This window comes from Dysidea avara, chromosome 6, assembly GCF_963678975.1.
Source record: "Dysidea avara chromosome 6, odDysAvar1.4, whole genome shotgun sequence".
In the NCBI taxonomy this organism is placed as follows: domain Eukaryota; kingdom Metazoa; phylum Porifera; class Demospongiae; order Dictyoceratida; family Dysideidae; genus Dysidea; species Dysidea avara.
In genome coordinates, this window is record NC_089277.1 from 12,007,951 (window position 1) to 12,029,115 (window position 21,165).

The window sequence follows — 21,165 nt, forward strand, 5'->3', positions numbered from 1 at the left end:
GGTCCTTTTCTGTTTCACTTTGTTGTTAGCTAGGTCAAGTAATCTTCTTTAAGACTTTAGTTCTAGTTTGTTAGGTTAGGTAATCCAAATGTTGCAGCACATGTTGCTGTCAGACCTTCAGTGCTGGCCACTATAAAGCTTTAATGATAAATTTCTGACTAAATCTCTCAATCATGTTGGCTTACACAATTTGTAAGACTTTATCTCCCTGCATGATCAGAAGTATTTGGTCAGCTAAATACACTCCAATATCATCAATACACTCCAATATCATCGAATCCAAAATGCACATGAAGAGAATCAAAGATAGTATGCCAAACTGAAAGGGGTGGCCATTTATCACGTAGTCTTCTTACCTTTCCATACCACAATCCCACATCTTATAGGGAATTTGACAGTATAATTCTAAAACCCAATGTTTTGTGCAAGGTTCTGTAGATTCCACCGAAGTTTCCACAATGGTTGGCACACAGAAGGCTTATATAGCCTGCAAGCCATGCACACACACAGAGAGTCGGATTGCATTTTGTTTGTTACTGGACCTGCAAGAACCTTCATTTATGACTTGTTTCTTTCTTTTACTGTAGTTACTAAAAGTGCTGTGTATTATATATTGTCTTTTTTTTGTTTGTATTTAGGTTACATTATACAGTACACAACTGTGAAGTGTGAAGCTAACACTCTAATAGAAAGCATGCAAACAATTGAAATATGTACACATAGTAAAGGTGAAAAAATTTTGAATTATAATGCACAGTGAAATTTGTTTACAATGACAGCAGTGTCCTGTAGAAAAAGGAACCAGTAATAATATATACTATGTGCAGCCATGTATTAATAACACACCTTTTCAAGAATGACCATTGTCAAGCACTGCTATCACTATCCTATTGTTTCCATAGCAATAAACCACATATTATGTCACAAAATAACACTTCCTACCATATGCTTCCTCTTCTTTTGTAGAGCACTTAAAATCTCCTTAACTTTATTGTCCTTCATGTGTTCATTGTCAATCAGCACATGCATTACTACATTGTCTACAGCTGCTCTTAGGATCTGATGAGTATCTATGATGATGTACACAATGATATATGTGACTAAAATTGACAAAACAAGGGCTTAGGCTTCCACACACATCCAATTCTCTGACTTTAACCAATTGTAACTTGACTGCTCAGTAAAGTATTGACCTAAACTTTTCATAGTAGTATTGTAATATAACAGGTGAAAATTTGAAACTATTGCATTCTCCTACATTGAGTTATGGTGCTTCAAAGTTGTAAAACTGGGTGTGTGTGGAAGCCTTGCTTTGGTAACAAATGACAATGTGCATTGCATCCACACAAATTCAAAGTTTGTGGGTTGTGGTACCAGATAATCCTATAGTCTGTTGACAAGTTCCCACAAAAGTGAAAAAAAGAAGCAGACATCGGTTCTTTCTCTGGTTGGTTTTGCACTGTACAACTGGGAATTCAGGAAACCCCTTAGGATTTTACACATTACTTGAAACATTATTGAGAAAATGAAATTCCAAGTTTCCAGAATTTGGAGTTTAACATGAACCAGGACACATTTTAACCTTAGTTAAGCAATAGTTTCTCACATGATAGCGTCAGTCAATTTACTATTGTTCTGAACAATAATTTAGGTGAAAAGATCAGCATACTTTAATAAAGCAGCTGGCAATATAAACTACTCTATAATAACAGTCACTTAGCTATAATGGAAACCTGTTTATATAACATGTTCCTGAGCACACAATGCATAAGCATTATGTAAGTTTTTGTGGTTACTGGTGTCTGGTGGTCTGGATGGTGTACATGTATACAAAAGGTTCATCTTTTTCACTTTGATAACCTATAAGCAGTTGATTTACTGTAGAAATTAATGCTGTCATTTATTCATATACATTAGCTACATTATACGTATCTCATATTGAAATGATGCATCCCAACAAAAGTTGCTATTCTGTGTACATCATTTCTGTCAATGCACAGTGAGCTGGCTATGCACTGTATCCACATGCCCTATTGGTAGATCGTCCTGTATCTTCTAAATGAATTTTTTATTTTCGTCTTGACTATAATTTTGCACATCTCCTCACATAGACTTTATTAGCTATATTGTGTACTTTAAAGTTGAAATATATTCTAGGAAACCATAAAACTAGATGTGTTGCTGCTTCTATGTATATTCAATTTGCTGTTGTGACATCAACAGTTTGTTTTGGTTGACATGTGCACCAACTGTGAAAAGATTGCAGTGGAAAGGTTTGCATGCTGATGCACTGCATCCTGGCATACGGAGAAGTTTTGAAAAGGTGTGTTAAATTAAGTTTGAACAAACCAATCAGTCTCAGGGAACCAAACATGCACCCACAGCAGGGTACACCTGGTTAAACTCAGAAGAAAACAAACACACTTTTCAAGGATGCATGCACCAATTTTTCAGGGTACAGTGGAAATAAGTTATAAGTAACAATGGATGCTTATGATTAATCCAGTAAATTGTGGCTGTGTATTGTCTGATACTATCATACGTGGATACTTACATAGTTACAAGATATATGCGGAGCATTAGAGTTAAACTTGAGAAACTACGCTATGTAAAAGCACTTGAAATGTATGGATAATGTAGTAAACAACAAAATCTGCTATGGTGTCTATATTTCACTTGTTTATTTTAGATGTAGCAAGATTTTTTGGACAAGGGAGCTCTGGTCAACACGGATATTCATGTTAATGTCACAAATCACTGATTTGCACCTATAACTGATTTTCAGTGATTTAGATTTTTAGCTGTTACAAAAATTGATCCTTCTATTAGAGTATCTTGATCTTTTACATAAAATCAATAGAGGGCACTAGCCTCTCTTGCCTTGCCCCTACCCTGGGATTGCATTAATGTATAATTAAATGATCATGAATGCATGATTGTTATTAGTATTGCTTGGTTTGTTCAAATTTCCTGAAAAGTGATGTTGCTATCATGCAGACCTTTCCTTTCAGAAGGAGTAGACTAATTCATACAGCTAGCCTATAGCACATAATGTAATCATTTCACTTTATAGCGATCATATACTGTGGTCTGAATTTAATAAGACTATGTTCTATAAAATTGAATAGCAAATTCACAAAATAACTAACTCCTAGCAGTTACATGTCATACCTTCAACCGATAGCCCACATCTGTCTATGCTAATCTTTTCCAGAGTTGTGGTGTACTGTATTCCTTCTGTTATGGCAGCTACTCCTGGTTTGCCAATTTCATTACCACCAATATCCAGCACTTCTAATGTTTTATTCGTCAAAAGTGTTTTAATGCAAAAAGCACCTGCAACAATCACATCATGAATGCCACCATTTCCAACATGAATAAATTGTTCTATATATACCAGCACCATTCAGTGGAAAATATTGGGTATATATCAAAACACACTATTATGCTACTTTTATATTTTATTCTGGCAGGTTTCATCAGTATAATATTTGCAATGCTACAACTTTCAGAGCTTAGGAAACTCTGCATCTCATGCACACCTAAAACACTAGTGCAAGTATATAATACTGTGCTTGTATACTGTTTAAGAAACATCATCAGCCCACAGTGCATCGGTAAGACACTTTAAATGTTGTATCACACAAACTACATACGCACCTCCTTCTGATAAACCACACTTGTGCATTCTCAATTCAGTTAGAGTTGTGTTGAGCTGAAATGCTTCAGATATAGTAGCTATCCCTGCATTGCTTAAATCATTGCAGCTAATTGTCAACATCTTTAATGTCTTATTCTTCATTAGTAGTGTTTTGATACTATTTGCACCTGTAATGATAAAAACAGTGTTTCTGTCAATTTATCTATTATAATGGATAATCCAGCAATCACTGCGACATTTATAGCTAATACTATAGTAGGATGCAACAAGAAACATATAGCTACAAACATAGTTAAGATGTTATGCTATCCATTGTAGTAGAATGTAATGAATTAATGATAATAATGTTGTATATTTTAATAAAATCTTTGCTACAAATTTACTGAAATTGCAATTTGCACTACACAGAGGTACAGTAGTGATTGTAGAGCACCAATAAATAGAAAGCTACATGCAAATATTTTACACTACGCTAGTGTATACCATCTTTTGTTAATCCACATCTCCAGATCCTGAACTCAGTTAAAGTACTGTTCTGCTGAAGTCCTTCAAATATGGTAGCTGCCCCATCATTGCCTACTTGATTGCCACCAACACTAAGAATTTTCAATGCTGTGTTATTCTCTAATAGTGTCTTCACACAACTGCTACCTGTAGTAACCATATTAAAGTAGTGGATAAAATAACACACCACAATTTGTCATTATCAAGACTCACGGTAGTGAGTCGCGCGGCCAGTAAAGCAGAAACGCGCGCCGCAGACAATAAATGACGCGACCACTACGTGAGGATTTTACAAGAACGAACGTTGTCAAATTCGGTCTTCCTGTAATCCACCCGTCATTTACGCTATCCCTCTGAAACTCTGGAGTTGAACTCATCGTGTCACTAGTAACTACCACACAAGCAGTGAAGCAAATCCATGCCGATTGTTTCGTGATCGAGGTTGCCGACATCAAAGGGGAAGTTTCATTTTTTATTTTATTTTTTTTATCGCATGCGGTTAGACGCAACCGCAGGTGTATGCCTTGCGTTCCTTTGTGCATTCCGAACATTGATCGCCCTGTTATCGCTTCAGTATTCACTCAATCACCTCAAGATTCACATCATCGATTTCACCATACATGATTACCCTACAGTCGTGATTTCAGCACCAAATGAAGTTTCAGTCGTCCTCAGTCGACCTACAGGCCAAATACAAATCCCAGATTGTTGTTTTCCGCAATACTCGCTTGGCATGTAGGGCAATGTGTCTTTAAACTGTTCTAAAAGTTTCGTTCAGATTGAAACATTTGTTTTCGAGAATGGCTAGTTTGAAATTTGAATTTAGTCGCCCCCACGTCATTTGCTCTCTAAGAATTTTACTCGGAATTTAAAGAATGACGCAGAGCACAACTGCGGTCACTGGGTATTGATGAACTGGCGCTCTATGTAGTTAATCAGTACATATAGCCACCAAGAAGTGTGCTGCCATAGATTATAGTCCATAGATATAATCTATGGTGCTGCATATACCATCCTTCGTTTTGAAATTAGTCGCCCCCACATAATTTGTCCTCTAAGGGCACGGCTTAAAGAATGACACAAGAGTATAACTGCGGTTACCAGTTGTTGACACAAGCTGTGAGTAATTAGCACATGTAGCTAGCTTAAAAGGAAGTGTGCAAAATCGCCTAATACAATTGTCACCATGCATTATTGCATTTTATAGCACCCCCACACAAAATTACACATGTAATTACAACATACAGAGGAGACACATGAATACCAAACACTTTTCACAACAATAATGTAAGAATTGTACAATAATGACTGTAATATAACTGCTATGCAAATGTTTTCCAGTGGCCCGCCATGGTAGCGAGTCTCACATGACGGCATGTATATTCATCCAAACACAATGGGAGTAATGAGTGAGTATGATGACAACAAGTTGGTATGACTCCATTTGTAGAATCCAGATGAGTGGGTGTGGCTCCAGTATGTCTAAACAGTTAACAAACATTCCTGTTATAAATACGTGCTAGAGTTGCAATATAATAGCATAGTATTTAAATGCAATAATACATAGTCTCCATTGCATCACTATCAAACGACACTAAGTGGAGGATATTCTTGCATCTCTAGTATGTACACTCTATCAGTACAACCTGTCTTAATGGCCACTAGTATAGAAAGACAACCACTCTTGAAAAGCCAATTCCAATTGAGAATTTATACACTGTTACCTGCTGAATGAGTGAAGGTGGCAATAAACAAGTTCCACCGTAATTTATACACGTGATCTGATCCTGTATATTCTGTCAGTGGATGAGATCCACTTGGCCAGGACAAAATGTGACTCAAGTGCCCTGGATGATCCATACTCAACTAACTTATGACCCAGTGGCACAATGGAACTGACTATTTATAGAGAATACAATTATATTTATTTCAAAGATGTGTGGATGTGTGGACACATTACAACACATTACATGTACATACAAGACATGCTACATACTGTTTTAGCATTTCAAGTCACCACATTATACACGTACCAGTCAACAATGCTTCATAGTGCCCATCAGTAAACCTGAAGAAAAGTTACGAAAAATAAAAATTCACATAAGTACAATGAAACCTCATTAATATGGCAGGCTGTGGGACCAAAAAATTTGGCCTGAATAACAAGGTGGCCTTATTAATGAGGTCATAAGTAATGCTTAGCTATATTTGGGACCTACTAGAGGTGGCCAATATAATGAGGTGGTCTTATTAAAGAGGTGGCCACTAAGTAAGGTTTCACTGTACATATACTGTAGTTCACAATATTGTGAACAATATTAATGGTTAACAATATACACTGAAATCTGCAGGTCACTTCTTGTGGAAGATTGCTCTCTACACAAAATGACACATTCAGAGATTGTATTTAGATGGATGATACAGTAACGCATTGTGACTTCAATACTCGTGATGTGTCACTGCTAGGCAGCAACCATATACACGGCACTGCCACATTGCACTTGCTCGCACACACAATTTTGCTAAAGATTTTACAAATAGATAATTAAGGGGTGTGGCAACTAATTGTTTCACTCGCAAGACTGTGTGGCAGCTGTTTCCCTTTTGTACAAGTGGCCACCAAGACAGGTCCACTGTGGATGAAAGCCAGGTATTAGATATTTGGTATTTCATGTGTTGAAGACATTCCAGGGCTTCTGGTAGTCTCAAATCTCACCACAGTTTAACTCAGGCAGTGTTGTGGTCACCACTTAACTACTGGAATGCTGTGTTATGTTCATCTTATACTTGGCTACTATATTGAGAACTGAAATGGATACTCTGAAACATATATCCTATGGATAATGACTTCATCACTTTCTTCATCAGGAGCTTATAAGGACCAATAGTGAAACTTTTTACACTTGGGGTCAACTGCCTATGTCTGAAGCAGTGCTTTTGGTGCTCTAACAGATTGGCTGCCCCCTTGCTGCCAGCACTCACTGTCTCATACGCTGTCATACACTAAATCCATCTCTATAGCCAGTTAGAACAGCATGCTTCTTACCTTTTTTTAAGGCCGCATAATGCAGCCACCTCTTTAAAAGGCAAGGTCAGAAAATTTTGTCCCTACGGCCTGAATAATGACCAGCTTTCACTGTACTATTAGTGATTAGTGATCATGGGGGATTATTTATTAAGATACTAAGATATACAAACGCTACAACCTCTAAATATAGCAGTAAGTTTTTTACCCTGGTCCAATGTCTCGTAATAATACGTGACTTCGTGAGAGACTGTACTGTGACAAATACATGTTTATCATGATATGTGCTAATCGCCTTTTTACAATTAAGTTTTACAACACAAATACATGTATAGTTAAACTCACCAATTGCGACTAAATCCCTTCAACACGAAAAGACAAGTAATGAGACAACCTTGGAGACAACAGCCACACAAGCCTATTCTGGTGCGTTTATTTAGTAGTAATATAAATTTTAAAGGCGTTTATTTACAACAGGACATAATTATGCGCCCCTCTATTGTCTCTGTACATACTTGCCTTTTCTTTACTATTCTCATTTCATTTCACAAGATCTCTTGGCAGGGACGTAACTTCTTCACTTGAATTAGTCAATGCTTGAAGTAGATCGAGATACTCTAATAGAACAGTCACATTTCTACCAGTGCCATATTTTTATATTGTAAAGTCTGTAAGTAGCTAGTAATTTAAACTATACAATCCGATGCTAAGCAGAAGTTGTAACTATGCTAAATATTGATTGTTGTGTTACAGCTGTTTTGTGACTGCTCTAATAGAGTATCTTGATCGTTTCAATGCAGTACAAGATGAAAGGCAAAGTGTTGTTAAGGGTGTACTAGTTAAAATGGGTGTTAGTTGACTGTAGTTGCATGCCACTGACAGGGCCGTCCAGAGAAATTAGAGGGCCCAGGGAAAAGAGTTAAAGAGGGGCCCAGGGGCAAGTAAGGGTCGAGATCCTGACTGCTCTATTAGAGTATATCGATCTTTCTTTAAACAGGTATTCAAGTGGCCCCTTTCGGGCTGTGGTAGGGGGAAAAATACCCCAGTTACCCCCAATGTGGGCGGCCCTGGCCACTAAAATTACAGTTATATTTTAATATTCTGTCACTGTAATCTGGGGTTTCTGTCAAAACCATGGAAACTCACCTACTGTTATCAACAGTGCATTGCTTATTCTAACAAAAAGTATTGAAATCCCATCCAAAAACAGCTTATAGCTGTAAAAAAAGTGCGCGTCCAAGTAAAGCAGAGTTAACTGCGACAAAAAGTAATGATATCATAATGCGGCCATGTGCGAGGTGTGCAAGTTGTAAAATTAATATTAGCTAATCAGATAATACAATGTTATTGTTAAAGTGTTAATGAGAACTATGTGATGCTGCTAGTTTTTAAGTGTGTGAGCATCTTCATAAATGCTACATAAATTTAATTCTCAATAAAGCAATGTGTATAGATTCTCTGATAGTGATAAATAGTTTGAGTTTGGCCGCCTTTCCTGTATACGGCATGCTACAAACAAAGGAAAGGTGGCCAAACTCAAACTATTTATTACTATCAGAGAATCTATACACATTGCTTTATTGAGAATTAAATTTATGTAGCATTTATGAAGATGCTCACACACTTAAAAACTAGCAGCATCACATAGTTCTCATTAACACTTTAACAATAACATTGTATTATCTGATTAGCTAATATTAATTTTACAACTTGCACACCTCGCACATGGCTGCATTATGATATCATTACTTTTTGTCGCAGTTAACTCTGCTTTACTTGGACGCGCACTTTTTTACAGCTATAAGCTGTTTTTGGATGGGTAATTGCTTATGCAGATCTAGATACTACATACATTGCTGCATAAAAGTGTCAATAGTTGTTTACACAAGAGAACTTGTGATTAAACAAAGAATTCTAAAGCTTGCACAGAGTAACATGATTATTCTTTACATTAGTTTACTTGCTTGGATTCAGAAATAGTACAAATCATACAGTACAGTAGTATAGCGTATAGTAGGGATCATGCATGGAGGTTTGGACTTTGTTGTCCAAAAATATCATCTGAAAACCAGCCTTCTTTTCTATTATAACAGCTTGGTATAGTATTAGACGGGCATGACCAAGCCCATAACTTACTTCAGAGTGACCCCAAACCCTTCCAATGAATTTTTATATTTTTAAACACAATTTTGTGTTGACTAACTGACTAATCAGTGCCTGCTATGGTTAAGGCTATGGACTTGAATTCTTCAGAACAAAAAGTAGGACTAAATCCAGGATGCATGTATGCACTGCAGTTTCTGTGGTTTGCAAAAAGGCACATCTTAGGCTGAACCTGAACAGTGACTGCTTCTTGCTCGACTACCACATTGGTGTTGATTGCTTCAATGCTGGCTATCACGAGAATTGTCTATATAACTTCCATAGTCAGTGGATTAATTGCAGAGGTTCTTCTTACACTGTTCTTTGTTCATAACACTATGTACCAGGTGCTACACAGTTGAAAATGAAGCAAAATGGCCACTTTAATTTTCAGTAATTAATTGTTGCGGTATGTGTTCAGTCACTCGATCGATTTTTACAATGTGTCTGACCAGCACCATTTTTTACTTTGATGTGATTCTCACAATTAAGTTATAAATTATGTTACAAAAGTAAAAATCAGAAATTTTACTTTGAGTGAGGATAGACTTGCGCCAATTATGCTGGCATAATTTGATAGACTTGTGCCAATTATGCTGGAATAATTTCGAGCATAATAGGCTAGCAAAAGCATCAAGCATTATGCTAGCATAATAGGATGATTTTCAGGAATTTTAATTAAAACGTGCAATATGTGCACCAAAAATACTGCACAACGTGAACACACTGTGCATTATTACTGCAATTCATATCAAAAACCTTGCAGTGTTATTATTTTTACTATTTCTTGACTGATTCTTCACACTTTATGGAAGATCGAGACACTCTAATAGAGCAGTCACTTACTCTAATGCAGCAATCAAAAAATGCAGATATATACTCTAATAAAACAATCAGCTCTCGAGCATAATCTTGATTTTGAGAGAATAATTTTGACATAATAGGCTGGATTTTTGAGCACTGCTCAAGAGTATAATAGGCAATTTTCAAAGCGTAATTGGCTCAAGCCTAAGTAATGATCATAGTAATTAAAAACAATGAAACAAGGGAGCTCATCTAATACTAGTAGACATTTAATCCCTAATTCAGTCATGGCTACACTACTATATATGACTGAAGTAGGAGTTGACAGGCACCAGTATAGCTGCAGGTGTAGATGGCCTCCCTAGTTTCATTGCTTTGATTGCTGCATTCTAAATTTTCATCATCCTTGGCTCTAGGATAAGCACCGCTAACATAAAAAGTTTTTCCTTTCATACCACAGTCAAATCTGTAAATAGAGGTCCTTGTGTACCCTCATACACTCATGACCCTTTCCTTGACTTTTTTGTAATGGTGGATTAGAAACTGCATTGAAACTGGCCTCTGTTACACTTTCTGTTGTGGCCACTTTTGATCCCTGGTATAGATTTTCTATATTATGCATAGCATTAATTTTAGGCTGGATTATAACAGCTAGCCCTTGCTAACAACACTATACATATCTGAATTTTCCCTAGTTAGCCAAATTTACCTCAAGTATTATTTAAGTTGCTTTGTTAGCAGTTATAGTCACTATATCCTTTATTAGTAAAAGTTGCATATCCAAAATACATTAGATTGGATATTTATGTAAAATGCTGATAACACATAAACACATGCAAACTCATACAAGCACTACATGTAGTCTTATGTTATTAGGAAGCTAAACTGTTATGAACTAAGATACTTGTGATGTGAGAGATATGACACTAATAGCATTGTTACGTGAAGTAGCAGTATTACTTGTGTGTAGTCACTTTCGTGTAGTTAGCAATGGCACTCTGCCTCCACGGTTTTGCTGAAGTGCTTCCCGAGTCACCAACTACCGTATTGTGGTACTACTCAAGGAGGTTAAGCCACATTGTGTTCCAGAAACTGTAGAAATTTCTTAAAAACCACCTTAAAAATAATATCAGCTACTTTTGCGTCACTGTGCTTTAAGTACTCTACTTGCCTCACATGCAGTATGAACTTATGTACAGTGTACCTTTAGCTGACATTCCACACCGAAATGCTCTGAGCGTAGTTACTGTGTTATTGTTCTGCAATTCCTTACAAATCAATCCCATTCCAACATCTCCAATTTCATTGTCACCAATGTAGAGTGTTTTAAATAAGGGACTACCTGTGATTATGGCATGCAGTATTACAAACAATAGATATTTGATAGTGATGCTTACTTCTAATTATTTTAGCTACATCTACCATTCCTGCACTAGTGAGATGATTAGCATTGATGTGCAGCTCTTGTAGTTGAGTACTTTGCTTTATGCACCACTGTACTAATATGGATATTCCTTGGTCTCCAATATCACACCCCACAAGTTTAAGTGTAACAACTGGATACTTGCACAAGAGATGTGATGCACAAACCAAATCATATGGCGTAAGGATGACGTGGTTTAAAATAACTGTCAAAAATGATGACGTTTTTGAAGAAATACTTGATTCACTTTCACAGATGCATTTCACTGTTGCTAACACATGATCATTGTAAGCACCTAGCTCATCAGTACCTGATAATAACTTGAAGAAGATATATTGGGAAAATTTGGCACATTTTAATCCTGTTAGACCATATAACAGGATCATGATATTGGGATGATCATCAAAATGTCTCTGTATTAATTGGTACTGATCTTCTAATGAAAAAGTCATTACAATGTACAGTGCACACAGAAATTCTTGCATACTCAAATGCATGAAGTTGTATGTTTTAGATTGGCTGGTCAAATGCTTTATGTTGCTGCATTTCATTAAGCCAAGCCCATCAGAATCTTTTGGCAGCATAATACCTGACTGGATAAGGTCATTTTCAGTAAATATTACTTTTGGATCTTTATACTGAATGGTTCTAAGATACTTATTTTCTTCCTTTCTTACACTGCACCAATCAAAGAATGCATGATAAGCTAACTTACTTAGCAAAAATACTGTTTCTTTTGCTTCTTCAGGTATATCTGGCAATATCTCATGTAATATTTTTTTTGCATTATAAAGATCTTGTGCAAAGTAGAATGGTTTTGATTCAGTGTTCTTTTTTTCTTGTTCCCTTTGGAGAGTCATTACAATGAAGAGGCGGTACAGTTCTGTCATTGTAGATGGAAGACTGTTGTTGTATTGGAAAATTTGGATTATCATCTTGAGGGAAAGGGGAATGTAACACATGCTGCGAATATGAGAATTTGCTTCCAGCTGCTGTATAAAGGAATCAACTGCCTGAGTATCATTGAGAAGTTCACTTTTAACGTATTCTTCTATTTTTCCTTTACTAAACCCTACCACTTCTATTGTTCTATTGGCATTAAGGCCTTGACATGCATGAGGTCTGGATGTTATTAATAATGTTAACTCTAACATACTTTCGTTTTTAACTAGGGATGACAGAACTGGATCGGTCTTTCGACGTTCAGCTGCCATCTCATCTAGACCCTCTAATATCAGTAAACACCTTCTACCTAACTGTTTCTTTAGCTGCTGGTAAGCAGTTTCTCCGATGTATGCTATGATGGCTTCTTCAAGGGATTGTTGTTGAACTGTCCTCAATGGTATCAAGATTACTGCATCAAATTTCTTGGTTAAAAATTCTGCATTATTGGACCACCTCACACAGATCTCATTGGCAAGAGTGGTTTTGCCTATACCTATAACATGCATTACATAACTATTACTATACATAACATTACCATATACACACCTGGACCTCCCTTTATTAGTATCAGTCTAGGACAAGGTTTGTCTTGGTAGCAGAAGATATTCTTTAGATCACCAAGTGGCTCTTTTCTTTGCAGTATCTCATCAACTTGACCTTGTATTGTTAATTTTGTGAACTCTTCCAAGTTCTTGTCTACTCTGGTCACCTTCTCATCTTTTACTAGTGCTAGCTCTATATACTTTACTGGAGCTTCTCCTTCATCAGAGGTGAAATCTCTGATATATCTCACCTGTAGTATTTTGATGATAGCATCTAGTGGAGTATGTCCCTGTGATTCTTGAATGCCATTTGGCTTACTGAAAAATGCTATATTGTGCCACAATAATAGTAAAATAAGATATGTACAATCATAACTTAATGGCTATTATGTACATTAGATTGATACTCATACACATATATTAATCACACATTCTATAATTCTATAATCATATGTCAAAATATGTGCTTACAGGAAAGCAGCAATGCACACAAATACAAGTGAATGAACACTCCAATACAACATGCATATGCATGTAGAAGAAGTCTGGCAAAGCATAATAATAATAATAGTTAGACTCTATTTAGGCTGTTTTGGGTGGATAATAAATCTCATATACTCCACCTTGTTTCCTAATATACTTCACGCCTTCAGGCTCAATAGAACATATGCTCAAAATCTAGGTTTATCCAATCAGAATACAATGTTCACGTGCAGTCATGTAACAAGGGTACTTATTTTGTCACGTGAGGATGCATAGTTGCATGGCTCTAGTATTATCACAAGAAAACCAGCCGCTTTTGCCAAGCCTACAGCAGAAACAGTCATGGATGAGGTAAGTAATCTAAGTGTAATGTGAAATAGAGTCTAAGCAGTTATACAGGCACAATGTGGAGTCTATGAAATTTATAAACCCGAAGAGTAGCACCCTCGCTTCGCTTGTGCGCTACAGCCCGGGCCTTTGGGTTTATAAAAATTTCATAGACTCCACATTATGCCCAAAAACTATTATTTTTTATTCTTTAGCATTTCTGTGAACGCTTTTGATATAGTATGTACATGTTGAGATGATCCCTCAAAAACATTAATTTTAATAACTCATGGATGGAATTACACCAGTTCTTGAAATTAGGCTCATTGTAGAAAAGTTCATTCAAATGTCTCATACAATGTTTATGAGAAATCATACATTTCCTATGGGAGTAGCCATAAAAGTGCATAGTCTGTTATGACCCTTTTCCCAAACTGGTAATTGGACCAAACCACACATGTGTTCTCTTGACACATTTACTGTCGCTATGTAACTCTGGGTTGGCTTTTCTCTTGACAAAGAATTTACTTTTCTTTTTAGTTGTTGTCTCAGGGCTCAGCTCACTATAGTTTTGTAGAAGCGGTTCAGGATCAAACACTATTATACGAATACCAACTATGTGCACAATTAAGTCTAATAGTGCAGTCACCCTATTAGAGTGTCCAGCTGTGTTTTAATATTCAGCTATAAACAAGTGAGAGTTCAGTTACAAACAAGTTACCATGTTGAGAGTTCAGCTATATTACAAGTCATCCTGCATAGAGTTCAGCAATGATAAAAAATCATCCTGTAGGCATGCAATATTCACCCTGTTGAGAGTTTAGCTATGTTACAGCTATGTCTATAGCAAGTAGAGAAATTAATTTGTCTTCCTGTAGAGAGTTCAACTGCAAATAATTCACCCTGTTGAGAGTTCAACTGCAAATAATTCACCCTGTTGAGAGTTCAACTGCAAATAATTCACCCTGTTGAGAGTTCAGCTATGTTACAAGTAGTCTCCATGTAGCTACATTATACAAGACACCCAGTAGAGAGTTCAGCTACATAACACGTCACCCTGTAAAGAGTTCAGCTACATTACAAGTCATCTAGCAGAGACACGTCAAGTAACCCTGTAGAGAATTCAGCTATAATGTTGGGAGTTCAACAAACAATTCAGTTGAGAGTTCAACGAATAATCCAACCTATTGGGAACACAGCTACAAGTCATCCTGTAGAGTACTCAGCTACACAGCAAGTCACCATGTTCAGCTACATTATCAATCTCCCTATAGAAAGTTCAGTCATATATAACATAGACCCTCGAATATCAGCTTGTCTTAATTGTTGGCTAATTTTTTATTTTTAAAATGTGTAATGAATTCAATGTTTTCCAGATTTCTGTAGCACACAAGGTATATAGCACGCTAGAGCATTCATCAGTTTGCATCGCTCCATTACTGATATTTTGCTATATCAATAGGTCTGTTACTTTGGTATTATCATTACAGAGCATATACTTTTGTTGTCGTATGTAATTTAAGCTGCTGTTTTGGTTTGTTTTAGAGTTGTTTGATGACAAAGAAAAACAAAGAGTTTCAAAGACATTGCCAGCAAAATAACAGCTAGTGTTAGAAATCGTCCTAAGAAATATAAACAATGGACTGAGAAACAGATGCTAGATGCAATGGATTCCTCGATATTGGACGTATGTCAGTAAAAAAAAGCTGCTGCTAAGCACAGTGTTCCCCCATCCACTCTAAAGGATTGTTTGAGCAGTCGTGTAAAGTATGGGACCTGTCCCATATTTTAACCACAAGGAGGAGAAAGAATTTACAGATCATCTCTGAACAGCTGCACAATCTGGCTATGGTAAGACATGTAAAGATGTAAAAGAACATAGTTGAGAGATATGTGAACAGCAAGAATCCTTCATGTGTTGTATCAATATCTAATGGTGGTGCAATTTCAAGAAGAGGAATCTGTTCCTGAGTCTCAGAAGTGGGGATTTAACAGCTGGTATACAGATGAGTTCCGTGAATAAAGAAAATCCTTCAGTGCTGGTCACTGTAAAGCACTAATAACAATAACAAAATGTCAATCACTACATTGATTTATTGAAAGAGGTCTTTGGTGAACATAACTTTTCAGCTCATCCCAAGGCCATATATAACATGGATGAAACTGGCATGCTTCTTGAGCCATGTTGCTCCAAAGTCATTGCAGCAAAAGGCCAAAAAAAAGTGAGGTACCAGACTTCTGGACAAAGACAGCACACAGTGATCGAATGTGGGAGTGCTACCAGCCACGCTATACCTCCATTTATTATCTTTGCAGCAAAGCAAATTAACTACCTATGGACAAAGAACAAAGTTAATGGATCGTGTTTTGCAGTCAGCGAAAATGGTTGGATTGACCAAGAACTTTTCTTACAAAGCATGTCACTAATGCTGTATCTTATCGCCCACTTCTGCTTTTGATAGTTGGACATAGCACTCATTTTGAGCCCAAAACACTTGATGTAGCCACCAAAGATCATGGTATAATAATTTTCTGCCTGCCCCCACACACCACACATGTGTGTCAGCCACTTGACTGCAGTTTATTCAAGCTACTTAAATTACAGTGGAAAACAGAGTGCCACAGGTTTTACCAGAAAAATCCTGGTCTGGTAATTTCCTAGTTCAACTTCTGCTTAATGGTCAGAGATGCTTGACTGAAGGCAATCACTCCATCTAATATTGTGGATGGGTTTAGAAAAGTTGGAGTCTTTCCTATGAATAGAGAAAAGATTTCGTCTTCAATAGAAACACAGAGTAAGTATTTTCAGATCGCATACACTTGTTGTTTAGGTGCATTGCACATTTTCCTAGGTATCAATTGCAATAACGGTAATGATAGTGTGGACCCTGGCAGCCACAATGAGAGTAGTTGCAGGCTAACCTGCAGTGGCGGTGATGGAGAAACCAATGGCAATGTCAATGATGAACTAGCTGGTGACACAGGGAGTGCTAGTAATGATGTTAGCTTTGAAGCTGAATCTGATTCAACTCCATATCCTAAATTTACAGTTACAGAAGAACTGGAGCACAGTCACAGGTACGAAGAAGGCTATGATTTACCCAATCCTCACTATGAAGAGTGGTAATAAGACTAAATCATCGTAAGGATGCTGGCAGATCAACACGCCCTGATTACAATTTGACTACTCCTAACTTGACAAGTGTTCTATTGGTATTTGAAGCAGAGAGGATTTCTCCAGTTCTAGTTTCCACTTCCCCAGTACAAGTTTCTGTAACCGATGATCCATGTACTCGGCAAGACTGTGTGCTTATCACACCAACCCTAAGTCCTAACTTTACAATTACAGAAATATCTAAATATGTTCACAGGTACCGAACAAAAGTGTAATATTGACATGAGCATGCAGATAGTTTCGATTGTGGGTACGCAATTAAACACAGGAAGCCCAAATGCAAGCTGAACAGCTCATAATGAAGCTTAAGTGCACTATAATGTACTTACTACAAGTGCACAGAAAAATTTGGGAATTTTCAACTAGACTAGGGACATAGCACAGAGATAAAAATGTACTGAAACAAGATGGAGTAGTGCACGATATTAAATCACAATAATACAATAAGAAGTATTATATCCCTACTGTGCATTTCCATTATGGTATCTTGAGCACAGTAGGTGGCACCATTTCTTTCTTTTGATATGCATGGATTGTAGAGGTGCTTTTCAAACTGTTCTTGATCTGAAATGCTGTGTAACGGGTTGAACATAGCTGACAACGAAGCATAATGGATGCTTCACTAGTTCACTTTTCAGATGATAATTGATATAGCTGGGGCGAGTGGCACCATTTCAAATGTGGTATGCATGGGTCCACCAGTCATAATGATTATTTACAAAAAAGTTAACAAACAAGTAAACAGAAAAATCTGGAATTTTCAACTAGAGTAGACACCATAGCACATCGATAAAAAGTACTGAAACAAGCTGGAGTGGTGCACGATATTATATCACGGTAAAACAATAAGTTATAGTTATATCCCGGTACGAGGGTGATATCATTGTTATTACACGAGTCCAAGGCGGAGCCGAGGACGAGTGTAATAACAATGATATCATCCGAGTATACGGGATATAACTGTTTTATATCCCAGTGCGCGGGAGTGCGCAGAAGTTTACGGATAGTAAATTAAGTTCCGGTTTGAGCTCCTGTCACTGTGCTCAAGATTTCGTCCGAATTGTGTGGAGATTCTACTTCGTAGCCACAAGAGAGACCTTACATACTGCCTACAAACTGTAGCGAAGGGCGGTGTTATGAAGCAGCGGTTCCAGGTACGATTCGCCTTCGTCAGAAATTGGTATAGTGGTGTCGCGTGGTGTGCAAGAGAAAAATAAAGACCAACAAGTGGCTACCATAGTCCAAGATAGAACGATGAAGCTAGAGGAAGTTAGTTCTTCACCATAGTGACCGTTGGGAGTGATTGCTGGAGCGAAAATCGTCACGTACTATTCTTGACGTTTGTTAAACTATCGTATTGGTAACTTGTAGTGTTATTGTGTAAAGGATTAACAGTTTTCTTGTAAGGTTTAGTTAGTTTTAAGTGCTGTATTGGTGTGTTTTGTATCAATATTTCCTTATTTGGCTCTTTGTTCCATTGATAAACAATGCCATTCGCAGTTATTATGATGTCACGAAAGAGACTGAGTGGCTCCGCAACAGGGTGATAAGTTAGTTATCACTGGGTGATAACTAATATATCGTACAGTAGCAGCGCCGCTCTGTCTAGCTGTATGGTAGTTATAACCCAGCGCGGCGCTTTGATACTCCCACGCACTGGGGTTTAAGAAGTGTTATATCTGCTGTCCAGTTATATCAATTATTGTCTGATAAGTGAAGTATCCATTCTGCTTCGTTTTCAGCTATGTTCAACCCATTACACAACAGTACAAATCAAGAACTGTTCAAAAAGTACCTCTGCGATAAAAATAGCCACTATGAAAAATACTGATGATTTCTGTTACGAGGGAAGCCATCATATGCTACCAGGGGCGGATCCAGAGTTTGGAAAGAGGGGGGGCACCTTTCTGAAAAACAGTTGAAGACCAAAAAAACTTGCTGAAAACCAGTTGAAGACCAAAAAAAAAAAAAAAAAAAAAAAAAGGTCACAACAATAATAGCTAGTTATCCTTACCAACTATATCACGTCTGTTATGTAAAATAAAATCCTGTTTATAGCTTCATAGGTAAGCTACACTGCCTCATGAACATTGTGACTGCTTTATTAGAGTAATTGACTGCTCTATTAGAGTATCTCAATCTTGTATGCAATTTCTTGAAGGGGGGGGGGCATTTGCCCCAAATGCCCCATCCTGGATCCGCCACTGGCTACCACAAAATTGATACTTTTTGCTGTCGGCAAAGATGAATGGGACATAAAGGAGGACACTGGTAAGCTTATGAAGAATGCATTGTACATACTGCAGTATGCCAAAAGGCACCTCTTGGGCTGAAGCGACGTCAAAAAGGGAAAAATCAATCTAGTAGCCTTAGCTGTAATCAAATTATGTTTGTCTGAAGACATCAGTCAGCCAGTCACTAGAAAATTTCATTTAATAATTTTAAAAAAATCAAAAAATCCGTAGTAACTTGTTGAAAGCATTTCGGGTTGATCTGAAAGGTTGTTTGGGCTTAGTTTTACCTAACCAATACTGCCTCATCATCATCAGGGAAAATTGAGGCTGATTTTTGGGTAATGTTATTTTGCGGTCCCTACTGTTACTATCGTACTGTATGATACTAGCCATGAATAACCTAAAGCAGTCAATATGTTTACAGCACTATAATGGCCTAGTCAATTATGCACCACGCCCAGTCACTGATGCATATGTGTGTGACATTGTGCCAGGTGTCAAAATAGCAATATAAAGACGATTCAAGTGCACTAAAGTACTTACTTCACTAGCCATGAATTAACTAATTTAGAAGTATATAGTGAATATGTTAACACAAATGGCCAAATCAATTAGGTGCTACGCCCAGTGTCTGGACATCGTCATGTGACTAGAATGCAATCAAAACAGCAATATAAACTAACCTGTGACCTTCATTCAGTAAACAACGAACTATTTTCTCCTCCAAGTCCACAACTTATCTATGCTTTGACTCACTTCACAAAACTAAACCCACTATCGATCCTGTGAAGTGTCACTATATTAAAGCAGAGGAGATCACATGGTTTCATCAAAGAAATCGAATAATTTCTGAGAATGCTTGGAATGCATTAATGAGAAATGAAGGTAGTATATACAAGTTATATCCCTCCTGGGAGGGATATAACTTGTATAAGCGTGACTGTAATGATTTTATTCGTGGTTATAACATTATTCATATAGTGAATGTCTGGCAGTAAAACAGTGTTAAACCATCATTATCAAGTCATGTTTCAATGTCTTATGGCTCCTTGTTCACTGTATAAACCCACAATCGAACTTTTCGTATGCTCGTGTCGTTGCGCATACATTTGAACTCTTAGCACAGCAACACCTTGTCATTATTCTTACATTATTTCCAGTGCCCACTATCAAAATTCACATATCCCCATATAAATACACGCCAGCAGTTTCCCACACGTGTAGGTGAAGTAACCCACATGGCACATATTGGTTATACCACGGGAACTCATGCTTTGCCTGATATATACACACTCACACTCAGGCCTGCGGCCATCGTGCTTGTATGTATATATCAGGCAAAGCACTCAAGCCTGTGGTATAACTATTACATGTATGTATGTATATATGTATGTGTGTGTATGTATGTATGTATGTATGTGTATGTATGTATGTATGTATGTATGTATGTATGTATGTATGTATGTATGTATGTATGTATGTATGTAGTATGTATGTATGTACTACGTATGTATGTATGTATGTATGTATGTATGTATGTATGTATGTATGTGTGTATGTATGTATGTATATATATTACAAGTTGCCCAGTAGAGAGTTCAGCTACATTACATGTAGTCACCATGCAAGTAGAGAATTCAGCTACATTACAAGTCTCACTGCAGCGAGTTCAGCTACATTATACAAGTCACCCAATAGAGAGTTCAGCTACATTACATGTAGTCACCCAATAGAGAGTTCAGCCATGTTCCAACTCTCCCCGTAAAGAGTTCAGTTACATTATAAGTCTCCCTATAGAGAGTTCAGCTATATTAGCTATGCTCAGCAGGTCACCCTGTAGAGAGCTCAGCTACAACTATAATTAGCAACCAAATAGTTCAAACATACAAAAAAAAATTTC

The 21,165-nt window shown here is 37.1% G+C and overlaps 1 protein-coding gene across 3 annotated transcripts in view; it reads right to left on the reverse strand.

The window, feature by feature from the left end:
* Positions 1–662: 662 nt before the first annotated feature.
* LOC136257689 (NACHT, LRR and PYD domains-containing protein 12-like) overlaps positions 663–21,165 on the reverse strand; it is a 29,212-nt gene continuing 8,709 nt past the window's right edge. The window contains exons 3-11 of one of the 3 annotated variants that reach the window (XM_066050979.1): positions 13,051–13,374; positions 11,534–12,997; positions 11,341–11,478; positions 4,145–4,312; positions 3,661–3,828; positions 3,172–3,336; positions 943–1,070; positions 847–887; positions 663–786 (exon numbers count right to left, since the gene is read on the reverse strand). In XM_066050979.1, coding sequence (XP_065907051.1) covers positions 867–887; positions 943–1,070; positions 3,172–3,336; positions 3,661–3,828; positions 4,145–4,312; positions 11,341–11,478; positions 11,534–12,997; positions 13,051–13,374 — 2,576 coding nt within the window. In that variant the 3' untranslated portion in view covers positions 663–786; positions 847–866. Of the gene's footprint in view, positions 787–846; positions 888–942; positions 1,071–3,171; positions 3,337–3,660; positions 3,829–4,144; positions 4,313–5,364; positions 6,234–11,340; positions 11,479–11,533; positions 12,998–13,050; positions 13,375–21,165 lie in introns of those variants that run through there. The other 2 variants (XM_066050981.1, XM_066050980.1) reach the window with 2 other exon arrangements.